The sequence below is a fragment of the Melitaea cinxia genome, chromosome 4, assembly GCF_905220565.1.
Source record: "Melitaea cinxia chromosome 4, ilMelCinx1.1, whole genome shotgun sequence".
NCBI classification, from domain to species: domain Eukaryota; kingdom Metazoa; phylum Arthropoda; class Insecta; order Lepidoptera; family Nymphalidae; genus Melitaea; species Melitaea cinxia.
This window is the reverse complement of record NC_059397.1, coordinates 12,846,363-12,864,367: the sequence shown is the minus strand read 5'-3', so window position 1 is coordinate 12,864,367 and position 18,005 is coordinate 12,846,363. Positions and strand designations below refer to the sequence as shown.

The window sequence follows — 18,005 nt, the reverse complement described above, 5'->3', positions numbered from 1 at the left end:
GCAAATCTCTATAACCATGCCAGCAACACGCTAGACGTGTCGTGAGAATTTTCGTAATATCTTAAAAAGTAGACCAGTTTATGATTCAAACTATCAGTAGACAATTTGTAGGCTACAATGTATGCAACTTAAAGTGGTCCATAGAATTTCGCTAAATTTGTATCATATAAAAGATCTGGCACGATTTGGCGAGTCAAAAATCTGATGAAAGCATGAACAAAAGCTATCATTTATATTTATTAAGAAGTGTGATTAATAATTGTGATAGATATTACTGGTTAATGGTGGTAATGCCCGAGCATAAGGACTACGTTTTCATAAAATTTAAATTCTGTACTGCAAAACGCTTTGCGTATAAGTTTTTTGGTGAATCAATTTATAAGAGCATATTCATATGAATAACATTAGTAGGATTGTGGAGGGAATGAACGTGTTAATAGATATTTATTTTGGTAATATATAATTATGTATAGTTTTGTTATTTTACCTAAAGAGCGCAAACAATGAAAATGTGCTTTTAAATAAAATCCAGACTGTTTCTTGCAGATTATAATATAAGAGAACTTTTGTTTAATAAATAATAAAAAGATGTATAGTTTTACATATTTTATTGCGTATGGTTTTAAATATCTACATCTCAATTTGCAACATCCACACAATACTCTTAACTTAAAATTTAATGATCACATATAAAATCAAATTTTTGCAACTTCGCTTGTCATATAACTTTAGAATTTAATTTTCTATAATATATGTACATAATCAAACCGCCTTGGCGATGAAAACATCACTTGTATTAAGAGTTTTACAACTCGATAAATTATATACAAGACACCGTTGGGAAAATCATGTTTTCCCACTACGTACTTTTAAACTATTTCATAACAAACATTTTTCTTAATTCTATCAAAAAGCCAAAGATAAGCAAGAAAATTAATATTTTAATGCGTATATTTTCCCACATACATGTAAACGTTTATATACCGTATATAATTTCTATATACATATAGTCAAAATGAAGATTCTACGTATTTAGGTAGTAGTACCACAACCATATATACTATCTATTAGTATTGAAATTGTTTCACGGTGCTAGCTAATTTAAAGAAAATTAATTTTATTTTTTTATTTTTTTGATATAATATAGTCAATTTAAATTTACGAATACTTTATAGTAGTGTTACTTATGGCACCACATGCTTATAGAATAGTATATTTACATTTATACCTAGAAAATATATTTATACAACGTAATGGCTAAATAAATATATCTGAATGGTATTAAAAATATGTTAAGTATAAATTGTCTATTGAACAATGAACATATACTTTAATATCAGTTATTAGATTTACATTGTGCCACTACTTTTGATACATATTATTTATATCTTAGAAATGGAAGACATTGGACTATTCTATAACATATTTTCAACTTTATATAAATGCAGAGCAAACAATTAAAAATAAATGTAAATCTTACATAATATTTATATATACCATTAGCTTTAACACTTAATATTATAATAAACATACTATTTGCATTCTCCACCCGTACTTATGCTCTATAAAATATTAATTATCTGTGGAAATTATATCACATTATTTTATGTAGGTAGATAGTATTAACTTTCTTCTTCGTTCAAGTATGGAATTATTAAGTACAAAACTATTAAACTTGACTATTGCATAATTTTATGTTCAGTAGTTGTAGGAACAATTAATTTCACGTTAAAAACTACATCTAAACCTAGCTTACCAATGTTACAAAAATCACATATTTTTTTTTTCTTAAATTAAAGACTGGAAGTGACTATGATTTAAAGTTAAATCAACTTTTTAACACTATCACATTAAATGTTAGGTACTTAAATGCTAAAGATAATAATAGTTGGTACAACGTTTGTCAAAAAGGAACAAAAAGAGAATCTTCAAAACAAAACATTTAGCCCTTCGTCTACTTTATATTAATATTAGGTATATTCATGTGTACATGAGAAGAATCGAGTTGGTTGTGCCATTTATCTATTTGTGTGTGTTAAAGATTGACGTACTATACATATTATATTAAAGTTTATACAAAATAAAAGCGTAATTTATTGCCTTCCCCCGATATACAAAAACTGTTGTTGAATCTAATACAAATTACGTAATTTTTGTCAGATTTGTAAATTTGTATACAAAAAATGTCTAAATTATTTAATTTGCATTTTTGAATGGATTATATTATAATCTACTTATTTATCAAAGCCGTCGATCATGCACGTATCTATTTCAAACAAGTAGATCAACTCCCACATGATACGTTTTTGAACAAAATTTCCTTTGGTCCCATATAAACAATTTTGCTACGACCGACATAATACGAAATTTATATTTTGTGCATTTGTCAAGCAAAATTGAAATTTTATCTTAAAAATAAAGAGGTAGATTTTTTATTTCAAGATAACAACTAGAGCTGGAAAATATAATCATATTTCTTAATTTAAGTGAAATTTTGTATATTTCAGTGCAATGCCTCTGCCTAGTTTCTTGCTCTATTTTAGGACTAGAGGCAAAAATGTAGCACGCAGGGCTCACTCACTATTAACGAAAACTATGTACATATAAATCCTTAGACTAACCGCGGTGTAAGCATTACCTACGTTAAACACGTGCATATGTTGTCAGTCTTAGTTTCAGTCCTCGATCACGGATGCACCGTCTAATTTATTCTTGTAGTTTATAGTATTTGCGTACTAAATTAATTAAAGCAGTCTCCTCGCCGTTCAGAAAACGAGAATACTTGCTACTGGATTTTTTAAAAATGCACGTCACGGACGTCAGTCGGGGTGGCGGCATTGCTGTGAGCTTTGTCCTGGGTCGGAGGCGGCGTCCACCCCGCCGCCTCCCGGCCTTGTCCGTTTGGGACAGAAATTACGCGCTCTTCAATAAGAGTTTGCACCATCTCTTCAATTTGTTCTAAGCAAGTCTGTAGACAATCCTACAAAGAGAATATTAACTATGATAATAAGATTTTAGATTAACATGGTTACTTCTATTACTAAAACTATTCAAAAACGGGATATTTACCATGTTTTTTTTCATTTTGCGGAGCTCGATATTTCGACATTAGCTGCGAATGTCTTGGTCACGAGACTCGAGATCGAGCTCCGCAAAATAAAAATAAAAAACATGGTAAATATCGCGTTTATGAATAGTTTAAGTAATGACAATATGGATAAATATAATAAATTTAACATTATATTGTTACGTATGGTTAATTAACAATGTTAAATAATATATTACCAGGTCGATGCCGGTTAACTCGTGCAATCGTGATAGGTGTCCGTCCAATCCCAGGCCGCGTAGTGCTGCTGCGATGCTACAGGAAGCAAGAGTACTAGCAGGATACAACGTGAATTCATAATCTGTAACAAGCGTAATATAATTGAATAAATTATATATATACTACAGATAAAACTAATAATTAATTATTCAAATTTCCTGCTGCAATCTATTATGTGCTATGTCATTTAGTTCACCATTGCTACAAATCAGTCGAACTAATAAATGAGCAGTTTGCCTGCATATCAGTCAAAACCAGGTCACATACGCTTCAACTAGGTACATGTGTATGTGGAACGGATGTAAATAAATCTATTCCGTAAAATACCGTGAGTATTTTATTGTTAAAACAAAGGGCTACAAATTGCTAAAGCAACGACTTGCGGCTACAAAACGCGAGTGCGAATACATTAGTGCGTAGAGGCTACACACGTATCCGATAATGAAATGCTCTTTTCTCCTTCCCGCAGGTTGTTGGTCCCTTTCTGGAGAGTGTAGCCTCAAAGGAGCCGGCATCCGCCCTCGCGCCCGCATTCCATAGCCCGCGCCCGTTTTACTGGAATATTTCTCACGGACTTGCTTTAGCAAAACCATTATACGTATACAGATACCTCTTAAAAAGGCTCTACTGTAGACCGATTTGGGCCTGAACAGCTTGAGTTGTATGGAACAACCTGTATTTGTAACCGTAAAATAATTGGCATGTAATTAAATGTGGGGAGAAATTTCTAGACGTAATTTAAAAGTTCCGCCATAGTTTTGACTTATGAAAGTATATTGTAACTTTATCCTGGTCGCAATGCTGTAAAAAAGTTAAGTGAGAGTGCCTAAAATAGTTATTGTATATGTACTATAGAAAATTATACGTATTATTTCATTAAAATTTTTGTACATTGATATAATTTGTCATAGTGTACCTACTAGCTGTAATGCTAATTTTATTAAAAACGATAACATAACAGGAAATGTATTGAAAAAACATAGCTACATGACCTTGGAGGGCGAGTGGACTTAAGTTAGATACATTAACTATTTACATATTATACAAAATAAGTATATGTAGCAGATTTTTATTTTATAATCGTTAATTACTAACAGCTTATGAAATTTTCGTCACTTTAAAATTATTATGAATTTAATTATTATCAATTCCGTACAGATCCTTAAGAACTTATTTCATTGTTTTGTATGTCTATCTGCTCCATTATACTGAGCAGTGTATGGATACCGAATACTCTTTCAGCTTCATTTAAGATTTTTTGTGGCGGCGAACTCAAAATAAAAGGTTCGAGTAGAGTAGGAACAAAACGAAGGAGATGAAACAACGAGAGCGGCCGCTCATTGGAAGCATTTGCATAATCTGATGTTAATCAAACGTCGAAGCCCTACCGCCTCTACGGCGGACCGACCGGTTCGCTTTTATTGCAACGGATATTATGGAAGACTGAGCACTGAAAATAACGAATCCTTATGTGAACTTTTGAACTACAAGACATCAACATTGTATTAAAACGTATTAAACTCCCCTTTTGCATTGCGTACGTTATACGTAAGTAATGACGACAAATTTAAGCTAAAACGTATTTTACCGAATGTTAAATATAAAATTCCTTACAAAACCAGCGAGCTGTTCGCATGAGCCTCACGACGGTGACATAATCGTCGTATTATCCTTGAACGTGAAGTGTAGGTACCGATAGACGGTGCGGGCGGGCGCCACGACGTTCAGTCTATTCGCAAGGTGAACGATCTCGCGAGGCCGCGCCGGTAGTACATGTATGTATGTAATACCCACCGGAACAAATATGTGTTCTCCGCACCTACGATCCTACGTTCCCTGTCTGCTGATTTCGAACGTTAACAGAAATGTCCGCCCGACATATAATCATAACGTTTTGATATGATACCTGTCTTCTAGTAATCAACGCCGCCCCCATCCTATCTTCTACTTAGTCTGAAGATACCTTTATACCGTTCATTTTGCAAAATCCTAAATATTCAAAAGCTTATTATAAGCATATTACTATTTAAAGTGATACGTGCTTTAATAACATGTTAGCAAGTTGGGTTCTTATATTGTAACAAATTGAACCATTGAAATAATGATACATAATGTTGGTCTGCCTGATACAGGAATTTTTCTTGCAATTCTTTCGACATCAACTTTAATGGGCTCGAAGTGAGCATAGGTATTCTGTAAATGTAATTTTCTTGATTTATGATATATCGTCGTTGATATGCAACACCGCGTAACCAACAGTGGCAAGAAGGTCGTAAGTACACAGTGACGAATTTTACAAGAGGGAAAAAACTCGATTTTTTTCTATATTTCTACGTTATGTGGTTTTGGAAATACTATTGGATGATCGTTGCTCACGCGGTTTTGACTTTTTATTCTTTTGAAGCTTTTTTATTAGATGAAGCACTCTGCTGACCTCATGGGACGATGCCAACTGCTATAAAGATCCTCCACGCAGGAAATCATTTGTAGTTACGCGGTATTGCAATATATCCGACGATATATGGCTCTATAGCCGTAACGTTCTGTTATAATTGTTTATTGTTGTGTAAACCAGTTTCAATAAAAAGATTAGAGCAAAAGAGATATTAAAAGTATATTATAGTATACTGAATTAGTCGAGCCGTTGCGTTATAAGTATGAGATGATATCTGAGGAGCAAGTGAAATAAACCAAATGTAGCGTGAACTTCATCGGCAAAAAAAAACAAGACGACAGCGGCGGCGAACAACAAAAACCGTTGCACAAAAACATATGATCCCACGAGGAATACGGGGGGCCTGGGGGGTGCGGGGAGAAGCCCTGAGGCGTGCTGGAATGCGCTCGGGCGAGCGGCGTGGGAGGCGCCGCCGCCGGCGCGAGCGCACCACACACACGCGCCCTAGCCCTCACTCTACCCTCACTGTAAACAAACCTATTCACATCTCACCGCCTCACCGGTCCTTGCGCCCACTATTCTTATCTTCTTCATAAGAAAAGATTTTATACACATATTAGCCATAGTTGCTAATCGTTTCTATAGATTAATATATTTTTTTTTTCATTGTAGTGAGGTTCTTTTCCCAGAAATTTGAAAGATTATTAAATAGCAATGACAAAGCACATATACTTCTAAGTTAGTAAATTTCCTCAGTACCTAATATTTCGTAGTTATTTCTATCAACGCTGGAAATTAAAATTGAAGGATATAGAGCATAGGGACGGGACTTGTAATATAGAATCAAAAACGTTACCCACTTAAAAGATAATTAATTTAACAACTTGAAAAAAATCTCATTTTGGAATGTATTTAACTTATAAGGAGCTGTATCTATAGAAACTTCCCTTCTGATAAAATAAATAAATACGTATGTATATCAGATACAAAAAAAAAACGTGTCGAACCCAGACGAACCATAAAATATACGAACGAAATTTTTATACATTTATGTTAATTCCTAATTCTTAAAAAATACAAATAGCTTGCATTAGTATAAAAATTTAGAAGTTCAGTGACACATGAAATACACATGACGACTGCGGCGGACCTAGTGCGACATTGTCGTGACATGACGTGGTATCGAGATGCTAATTAACGTCTACCTCCGCAAACAAAACACTTCAAAGAATGTATATTTTTACGATCACTACTTAAGCTGATTGTTTACGATTTTTAATTTAGTTAACGTGCGCTTCATTATAACACATAATTCGACAAAGATCAACAATAGCTTAGCCTTATTTTGGCAGCCAATACTAACGTTGTTTTCATTAGCAACCTAATTTGCCTAGAAAAATGTAGTAAGTAGAACCAACCTCTAGCCGCAAGCGCGATGAATGTCTGCGCGTGCCTTTGGACCATTGAAGTGTTAACGTGTCCTCTTAGCGGCAACCGTGACAATAGCAGCGGTAAGAAATCGTGCGCCGTCACGCCCGCGACATCCCATTTCAACTTGGATAGCACCAGCAGTTCCCAACTCTGTTGACAATAAATTCACAGTATTAATTAAATTCTCAAACATTCACGTCCCACACACGCCAGATTACACGATTCATAAATAAACTGATTGTGAGAACAATATTCAGACAGACCCATTTGTTTTTGTAATCAAACTATTTGTGATATATTATATCTAAGTATGATAAACAAAACGCTTTAACCTGTCGTTATTTAACCGGAAGTTGATTCAGCAGTGCCTATTTGATCTTTGTGAAAGAAAGTGTTGATCGTTTAGGAAAATAATGCTGCATTCCAGCCACCACATCCGCTGTACTCATAAACATGCCGTTTTGTTCGACTTCCCGGAAAGGCGCGTAGGTAGTCCCCGACTCCCCTGACATTGTTATGTTAGCAAGCTTCTTATCCTATTTTTTTTATTATTATAGTTAATGAAAACAATTGTTTTTAGGCCGTTACTTTCTTAACACAATGTACAATTACAGTGCAGTAAACAACGTAGTAATAAAAGTTTTACATCCATTAAAATCACTTAAATTACTAAGTATTTAAATAGTGTAAAACAAAGCTTTACGTTATATTTATTAATATTTAAAATTGTGGAGCAAATGTATTAATTTATACATCATAATTATATCAACAGAACTTTATCTGCTTTGTAAATTGACCTAAATTAATTAACAATTCTAACATATTAGTTCCTATACAGATGCGAAAGTGGTGATATGAATGGTTGATTTTATGAATAACTTGATTATTTCGTGTTCGCACAAACGCATACATGTAAAGGCAATGTATGGCCGTTGACAGATAATACTCGATGTTTACTTAACTCAAAGGCGGGGTCGGCCGCAACGGCAATCATTGCATACTCTCTATGGCTAACGATTTTATCTTTTATTGTTAATACTTTAGAGTTCAAACTCACGTAGCAAAAAATGAATCTTAGAACCTATCGGTTATTGATAAGAATAGCTTGTGAATGAATGAAGTCTCATCAGTGGAACTCACACGATATAGTATCGTGTAATAGACAGTTCGCCTGAACATAGTGAAGCGACAACTTACTTAGAGTTTTGATGGAGAAATATTTTATAACAACAATGGACTTGGGGGTTGTATAGAAGTGGGCAAAAGCGGTTACCGTGGCAGCGGTATGCGGGTCGACCGCGGACTGAAGAGATTCCGTATCTTTTGGCTCGGGGTCGTTGAAAAGCTTCAAAAACAATGAGATCATAAACTATTCACCGCAAAATCTTCGGCACGATGAAAATTGATCTAAATTCCCATTCACCAATTATGTATAATAAAAATAATTTAAAATTCATTCTTGTATAATGAAATAAATTATGTGTTTAACCTTGAATACGTATGTCTAACGAGAAAACTAAAAAACAAAGTATTTTTTTAGCTTTTTGAATGTTACTATTCGATTTTGTTAAAAAAGTTTTAATGACATTAGCTTCTTATTTATCTACATGCGACGTTGTAATAACTGGTTAATCCTATTTTAGTAGATATATAAATATAAAGCGACTTCAATAAATTCATATATTTGAAGTTATGCCGAGAGTAATAATCCGCCAAGGAACGGTGACGAGCATTATCCGCATCATATCGTAAATTTATGGACGGTGTTCATTAAAAAATACAAGCCGACTAGGGCATGGCGCGGCGGTAGCACTTACCGAACCGCGTTTCAGCCAATAAAGTAAACTATGCAAACAGCCCTCACCCGCGACACACTGAATTCCACGGTCGGTTCTTATGCTTTATCCTATTCCTATTCCTAACTGGGTGACTGCGGTTACATTAGGAACAAATTAATAAGAATAAGTCTAGTGCCATATCGTCATAAAAATAATAATTAATATTGAGATATCGTATTCTAAAGAAAAATGAATAAACAAAAAATATTTTGAAGAGTAATTCCGATAATTTTAACATTGCATTAAGAAACGCTTCCAGAAAACTATCAGTATCTGTTGGGCCATTAGATCTACTACATAGTCAAGCAAGTTTTACGTATTGCGTTATAGGTGTAAATGACTATAAAAATATTTATTTCTGAATAACAACAGGTTTATAATTTATATATGCGTATTTAGTATTCAAAATTTGGAATAGCAATATTAAAACTTTGAGGTTACATGTCAAGCATTTATTAGCCACAAAAATTCGTTTCTTTTTTATAACTACATACACAGCACACGCCCGCATAGAGGAACAATTATTACCCCAACGGTACATACTTTTAAGCGTAGAATGCAATATTTCTGATTATAGTGTTGGGGAGACATCTTTTTATAGTCACTTTAAACAACTCTTTTAATTTAAAGTTTTGTTTTCAGACCAACTTAAGTTATAGTATAGTAACTACGAAATGAACATGCTCCGATAATATTGAGAGCGATGGTTACGATTTGCAATAGCTATAGTAGGTTGAATTATCTTTGGCAAACGACGTAGACTGTCGTCTACAGTCAGGCCACCACATCTTGATTGGAATGCGACTGGTTCTTGTCACCCCCTTCCCCTCTACTCTTCCCAATACTCCGACGACTGTACTCGTGGGAAATAATAAGAAAGTATAATGGAAATGGAATAACCAAACAAAGACCTTTTTATTGTTAAATGCTCTTACGTGTTTATTTTGAAAATACAATGGACAAAAGGGTTCAAGGTTTCATCTGTAGGTATAGGTTTTCGCTGTGTTTTGCCGGGGATAGTTCGTTTGACAGGAAATGAACGAACGATGATGAGATCGACATGTATAAAGTAATTGAGAAAGTCCTGGAAGAATTTTCCTTACGTAAATAATAATATTTGCAATTTGCATGCATAAACAAATTATTGATTGATATTAATGTAAAAAAATAATGTTATTAGTCTGAAGCAACGCAAATATAATGAAGATTTTCAAAACCTTTTAAAAAAGGGAAATTATGTATACCTATAATAACAACTCAAACCATTCCTTACTCAGCCAACAGTTCTTTAGGTATTGTTAAATTAAATATATATATATATATATATATATATATATATATATATATATATGAAAGCATATTTATTTTAGTTCGATGAATCAAAATAAGAGAATCTAGTAATCTGCCTCTTGAACTTCTATCTTCACAGTGACCCGAGTGAGATAAGCTGTATTTACGACGTTTTTTTTTGTATTAACGACGTCTTGTGCCCCTAATATCTTTACAATGTTTACATTTATTAATCATATTATCAATTCTGCAAATCAATTGTTTTAATAACAGACAAATATATATATATATATATATATATATATATATATATATATATATATATATATAGTATAAAATACTTATAGACACAACTAGTTCTAAATATTTTGATATGAGTGGACGTTACGTTACGTTTACGTTGGTCTAGAATTCTAGATACAGTGAAATTTCTCCCATTGTTCAAATGGCTGTAAACAGCGATTATCTCCGGCAGTCTCACTACAATTCTCATTAAAGAAAGACGAGACGTAGTACATTGAATATTCTTATGTCAAAGCTCAACGACGGCTCATAAATTTATGCTTCAATTATAATAAACGTACATTGGATGTGAGAATGCACGGGTTTTATGATCGAACCCAGACCGCGGGAACCCTGTATTAAAGCTGGCACGGATGCCGGAGCGTGCGTACTCTTTTTGCTCATTTCTACCCCGTACATTGAGCTTCGTAATCAAAGCTAAGTCCCGATCCAATTTAAACTTACATAATGCTAAGGTCGAAACCATTCGAAGCTACCTATTTTTAATATGCAGTATTACCATAAAATATTAGTTCGTAATGTAGGGGGGTTACGGTTGGATCCTGCTATCCGACACACTTGGATGAACTTCTCGTAAGAGCATAATTTTATATTATCCATTGAGTGTGACGGCGCCGTTACAACAGGTTGAGCTATAATTATTAACGTTCACATGCAGCTGAGAGAAAAACGTACTATCAATTAGTATTTTTCTCTTGTTTTACTACTAAAACTTCTCAGTATGTATCTTCTCAGTATGTCTACGAGTTTTTGTAGAGGAGCTACGAAAATGCTACGAAACGTATTTCAGTAGTACTTTTATGACAAATATTTTCAAAATCAATTTTGTACTCTATTTTTAAATGTTATCATAAACTTCACAGTTTATAAATGCATTGTTAATATATTTTTTAATATAAAAATTTGTGATTCAATATTAAATACATGACTTAAATTTTATTTTATATATGTTGAATATGTATAGTTACATTATTAGAATAAATGTTTAATACGAGTTGAATTTGCATTCAAGAGGTTCCGCGCGTATGATATAGAGATACGTATGCGGTCGAGTAGAGAGCTCCGAATAACGAAAAGGGTTTACTTTTTCTTTTATGTTAAGAACATGCATTTTTAATATCTTTTGGTATCGTAGAGGCTTAAAATTCTTAAGCTGGCATGTCACTAGACGACCATTAAAAGTGAATCATGTAAAATTAAAAATAGTAAATTCGAAATACCCATTTAATGCGGCACAGTATATCTGATAGCACTGATGTGACGAACGAGCAAGGTTAGCAGCGGTCGCGGGCGTGAGAAAAAATAAGCGGCGTGCTTCGCCTGTAATTGGCCTGATTGAAACGCGCTTCTCGTTCGGCGGTGTTTCCAAGAAGGCTGTCGGCTCGTTAGGGGACACTGTCCGCAGGGCAGCCCTCCTCTCAGACCGCTCCCTACCGCATTCTTCATCGACCTGAATGGTCTTGCTCTGAACGCTTTTCCATTACATCACATACACAGTGGGGTAATCTTGTACAAAATTATTACTTTTTTTAGCCGACTTAAAAAAAGGAGATTGTCAATTCGATTGTATTTTTTTTATGTGCGTTACTTCAGTAATGAGTGGAGCGATTTTTTTTCTAATCGAAAGGTGGTTCTTGACATATGGTCCCGTTTCAATTTGATCGAAATCTGGTAAGTACTTTTTGACTAATCTTTGATAACGAGTATTTACTTGACTTTTTTTTTGTCCAACTGCGTTGTATTACTAATCAATGTAATTGAAGTTGTTTTTTTTTTCGTATGCGAACAAATATAATTATTCCCTAAAGCATTGGTTATCAACCTGTCCTTATTGAGATTATACAGGGACAAATATTGTTTAATATGTTAAAATAAAACAGGTCGAGTACGACATAAATGTATGACGCACAAAGATGTGTGGTGCACTTATTATCTACTGAGCGAGTGGCGCTTGAGGCCCCGCCGGGTGGCCACGAGTCGCCCGAAATGCAACAAACCACGACACACTATAATAATGCATCGTAAAATTGCCTCACAATTCTTAACAATTTATAGAAAATATTTGTCTGAAATCATATAGTAGTTAGAGTTAAGATTGTTATTTGTGATAGTCACATTACAAACATTATATTCTAGCGTCTTAACTACAAAATTAAACTACACTTTAACTGTTATAAAATTTGATTTACGACAATTATCGCGAGAAAATATTGACCATTCATGCTTAAATGTTCATACTTAGGTACAAAACATGTGCTATTTCGAAAGCTAACGAATGCCAACGCCTTTAGAATCAAGAATTTTACGACACTTACGACACGAGGCTAGATTTAAAACTCGAGAACAATTCATTTTACTTTTCTTTATAACCGAGAATATAATATTAATAATATAGAATATAATATTTATTAAGTATACGAAATAAAATCACAGAATTACCAAGTTAAATATAATATAACAATAATAATTGAATCTTAGCCAATATGAGTTGCTTTTCATATTACACCTTCCTATTCCTATTTATAAAAAAAAAAAAAAATATTTATATCTTTTACGTCTTCTGAATATCGTGTCACTTGAATATTTTAAGTATAATTTATTTTGAGTGCTACATTATTAAATTTAGATACAATGATGACGACTTAGATTAAAAATATAATTATTACTGGAGAAATTTTGAAGTAACACCGTTACTAATGCAATTGAACCGCCATAAATCTGGAATTTCAATCTCTCACGTTCGCTGAGAAGCAAGGTTGTTAGAAATCAGTCGAGTAAGCGACACGAAAGCGTCTGGCAGCTTCTTGAGCGAACCCCTATTATATCAACGTGCAGCATTATTTACACAACAATGTTTCATTTAATTGTAACTGTTTTTTACCTACAAGTATATTATGAAAAACTTTTATAATAAGACAACCAAGATTAATATTACTTTAAAATACTCAACAGTCGTAGCGCAAGTCGAATCAGTGCTTGTATTATAGAAAACGGACGATTTTTTTTTTTGTTTAACGCTCTAATTTCGGGATCTCTTGTTCCGATTTTAATTTTTTTATGATATTCCTTATTGCGTTAGAAAGCCGTTTGTTTATTGGGAAAGGTTTGATACTAACGATACATCACTGTTAGACACATAAAAGCAGAGTAGTAAACATATAAAAGCGTGGCGCCAAGTAGTTATATTACTTTTGAATATATGTATATGTAAAACTTACACAGAGATCGGTGAGCGTAATGCTGTTGGCAGTGTAGAATACGAGCAGTTCTGCAGGCAGACCGTGGGAACTCGGCTCCCGCAGCTTGGAAGCGAGCAGTAAGCAAGCCGTTCCAAGGAGTTGTAATTGGCTTTTGCCCACCGTACATGTACTCAAAAATCTATCCAAATACGACATTGCCAATGGAAAGACTTCTTCTTGGCAGCTTTGGTCTTCACACACCTGAAAAAGTACATCTAGTTTAATAATGGTCGAGTATTTTTCAACAGACCGCGGCACACCTAATAATAAATTTATCATCTGGAATTCCTGATAACCTATATAATTCATAAATTGTAGTACTCGTATTGCGATAAATACAACGCGCATTACTTTCCTCCTAGTTAAGTTTCTTATCGACAATGGTTACTGAACGTTATTCGCTAAACAGTTTTCAATTTGTAACAAATCTTAAGTGTTTGTTATGTGTAACGGTACACTTATCGAGTATAAGCACGTATTGACGATAAATACACACAATTTCCAGTAAGGGATTGTATTTTGAAAGTTACGGAATTATGTAACTAACTAGAAATAACGCATCGAAAAATAGATCGTAAAGGTAAAAGCTAATAATATTGTAATGGTCCAATTGTTCAGTAAGCAGAGAATGACATGGGAGACGTAACTTGTCCCCACATACTTTCGCACGGTGTAATCGGAGTGCTGGGATTCTGATTCTATTATAGCTTCAAGAGAACATGCGCATCCCATGGCGAGTTTAAGTGAGTCTCACGCTTGTTTGCTGCGGCTCCTGATTAACGTATGTCACAACGAAACAGGCTATTGTTCTGTTGCGAGCTTCCTACTTAGCGTTAGCGTACATAAAACTGTTGTGTGATAACACGAATGTTGTATTGTTTTAAATTCCTTTAAGTTGGTATATGCTGTGTTTTATGAATTTTTTGTGTGTTCTAGTGCTGTTTCTTTTTTTTAATTTAATTATATTTGTATTGTATCCTTATTACTATTTTAAACGTAACTGACTTTGTGTAAAAGTGTTTTAAAGTGATAATAACAGAATATGAATTTAAAACTACAAAATCGTTTACAAAAAACGGTTGTTGGGAATATGTTCTGTACTTTAAGACTGAACTTGTATTTTCATAATTGTAGTAACGTTGAGATGTCAGTGACCTCAAATTCACGGGGAGTTGTTTCGGTCTGCTTGTGCTGAAATTTGGTAGGTATGCAACTGGTTTAGACGGTACGTAACCACGAGGTGTCGGTAAACTCTGTAAAGTAGGAGGCACATGCGCGCTCCTCCGCCATCGTGTTGACGTCAGCAACCGTCGCGCTCATTGCTCGAAACCCACGTGGCCGTGCTCGATTTTACAGCTGATTGAATACATTCGCCTTTAAAACTACTAATCTATATCTTTACAATAATTATTTATTTATTACAAAGAAGGACACCACAAATTAGTTCAAAAACTTATTTTGTAACAAATCTACTAATAGTAAAAATAGCATATATAACAATATGCGATGTTTTTATTAAATAATCTTTTTATAAAATATATTAATGAAATGTAAATTTTGTGCAATCCTGTGTTTATGTGATATAAACGAAAGATAATGGACGTCCGGCGTCAGCTGTGTGCGTGTCAAAATCAGCTGATTATTCAAATAGAACAAGCGAGTCGCATCGGTCGGCGACCGCCTGCGCGTTCCGGCCGGAGCCCCTCGCGCGCCTCTCCGCTGACTCCCGACCAAACGCTATGTACACCACTTTCCAATGACTAAAATACAGTATCTACCTATAAATTCTACTTTCTATACTTAACGTATGTATCTAAACTATATTCATGTTGTAAGGTGTAAGCAGACTGTGTTATAGTAATGACATAATTGTTTTAAATATTTTCTCTCATAATTTAATATATATATTTTTTTGACATGATGTACTTTATATTAAGTGAAAATTGTAACAAAAATATAATGTAGTTTTGATTCAGTCCAAGAAACGTTTTATTCGAAGATGACGACAGCCTAATCAGCTGATCGCATAAACAAAGAAATAATTTTGAACAGTTCTAAAATTTGACTGCGTTATATTAAATTTTAAATCGGCAAGTCATAATTTCATTATAGGTATTTACTTGTTTTTATTTTTTGGTACTTAGATATTCATATGATAATGATGAGAAGCATACGTGAGTCACCGTTACAGCTGATACAGAGACCATACACGTGGTCTGCGGTGCTGAGTAACAAAATGGCGAACGGTCGACGAGACGAGACACCAAGCGAATGGTAGTGACCGGGCGATGTGGGTGCGGCTGCGCATTCAACGGATCGCACGGAGCGCTTACCTCTAGCATCCACTCGGCGACGAGTCTGCGCATGTGGGGGGTGATTTCCGTCTGCACAGTGCCGAAGTAGTTAGCAGTTACGGCGTAGCGCTCCTCTGTACGCAACAAGTTATCAAGCACGCGCCGGCGCAATAGCACCGGGTCGGAAGCAGCCGCGAGCGACGCCGGTGACGGCCCGGGCCGGGCGCTCTCTCCGCTCCCTGGGCTCACGCGCTCCGCACACAGCAGCTCCATGGCACACCGCACTGCGGTTTATGTAGCTCTTTTTCGCTTTGCGTGTCGCGGAATTTTGTTGTCGCGGACAGCTGATCGAACGCGCCGAGCGAATACGTTGTGTTGCTTCGGCGGCGAGAGCCTAAGTCACAGTGATCGCCGGTCGTCCGTACCCGTACCGCCCGGCGAACATATGATCGGCGGGGCGCGGGGCGCGGGGCGCGGGCGACGAGCCGCCTGTGAGGCCCGCACGCAGGTTTCTCCCGATTCGACGTTCGAATAATAATACATAACACGTTTTCTTACTCGCTCACACTCTAGTCATTTTTGCCTCTCGTTCTAGTATTTACAAAATGAGATGGATTCCACGGACTGATTATAATAAAAGTGACCATACGACCACAATACCTATCTGTATCTATCGATAGATGACTACTTTAATTATAGACTGGTTACATATCCTTTTGACCACTCGTTAAGAAAGTACCTATCCCGTGCACTATGCACTACTATGTAAATAAATACAATATAATACTATGTTAGTGTTTTACAGCAAAATGTGCTTTATGTAATTCGATATTTACAGGGAGATTAAACTAACCACATGTCTAACTTAAATCTAATACATTATTTAGTTTTTAAAATGATTTTAAAACATTATAATTAAATTGCTGAAATAGGCAAATAGGTACCTATTTGTGAATGGTTTTGTGACAACCATTCCTTTTTTTCATAGGTACATACATATTTAATTTTATAGAACGATAATATATGTTTTACTCGAACTGCCATTTACCTTATTTAATCCTTCAAATCATTGTTCCGTAACTTCACTATAATACAGAAAATTAGAACCCACAGATTAGGGTTATTGAACTACCTCTATTTAGTTCTGTAGGAATCCGAGGAAGTATGCAATTTACGGTACCTTGAATAAGATTGTAACGGACCTAGTTTGAAGAATTTATTTTTAAGAGAATTAGATTACATTTAAATATAAAGAATTAGCATTTAAGAATTATAAATTTTTGGCCTATAAAATAAATAAATAAATAAATAACTTCGTTTGAAATCAGTTTTGATAATAAATTATCTTATACAATTACTGTACTCCTCGATATTTACGCACACGCAGCGCATTACGATCAGCTGTCTTCGTCAGCTGATTACTGTAGAAGAGCTGTGACAGCGCTCTTTTTGCATATCTAATTAATGACGAATATATTGTGAAATATTTAAGGTTTAACTAATCAATATAAAGTGAAGTGTATTGTTGTACTATTTTTTTTTTCTTTTGTAAATGGACGAACTTACGAAGTACGAAACCGAGGATTTTAATGATATATAGTAGGTAATGTATTATATAATTTGAAATATCCAATAGTAAATATGGCTATAAAACAATATCTATTGAACGCCTCACACTTAATCGTAAGAAAGTACTATTGCAAATAAGTCAAATAGGCCATAAAACATGATGTCATAACTCAAATCAAAAAACTTTAGTTACAAAAGTTAACGCAACTAAAACCACAATAAACATTTAGTCATATAACACACATAACGTGCTTTTAAATGAGGTCTGTGCTATTTGTATCAGCAAACTGAAAGTATATTTGTCTTACAAAAATGGAAAAG

General features: G+C 34.5%; 1 protein-coding gene across 1 annotated transcript; it reads right to left on the bottom strand.

Annotated features, from left to right (window-relative positions):
* Window positions 1-2,686: 2,686 nt before the first annotated feature.
* LOC123670409 (G1/S-specific cyclin-D3) lies at window positions 2,687-17,507 on the bottom strand. Its single transcript, XM_045603906.1, is given in 8 exon segments — window positions 2,687-2,980; window positions 3,286-3,407; window positions 7,139-7,301; window positions 13,801-14,022; window positions 16,155-16,430; window positions 16,465-16,596; window positions 16,599-16,684; window positions 17,474-17,507. Coding segments are annotated over 8 exon segments (1,218 nt in total). The 3' UTR covers window positions 2,687-2,797.
* Between the last annotated feature and the right edge of the window lie 498 nt (window positions 17,508-18,005).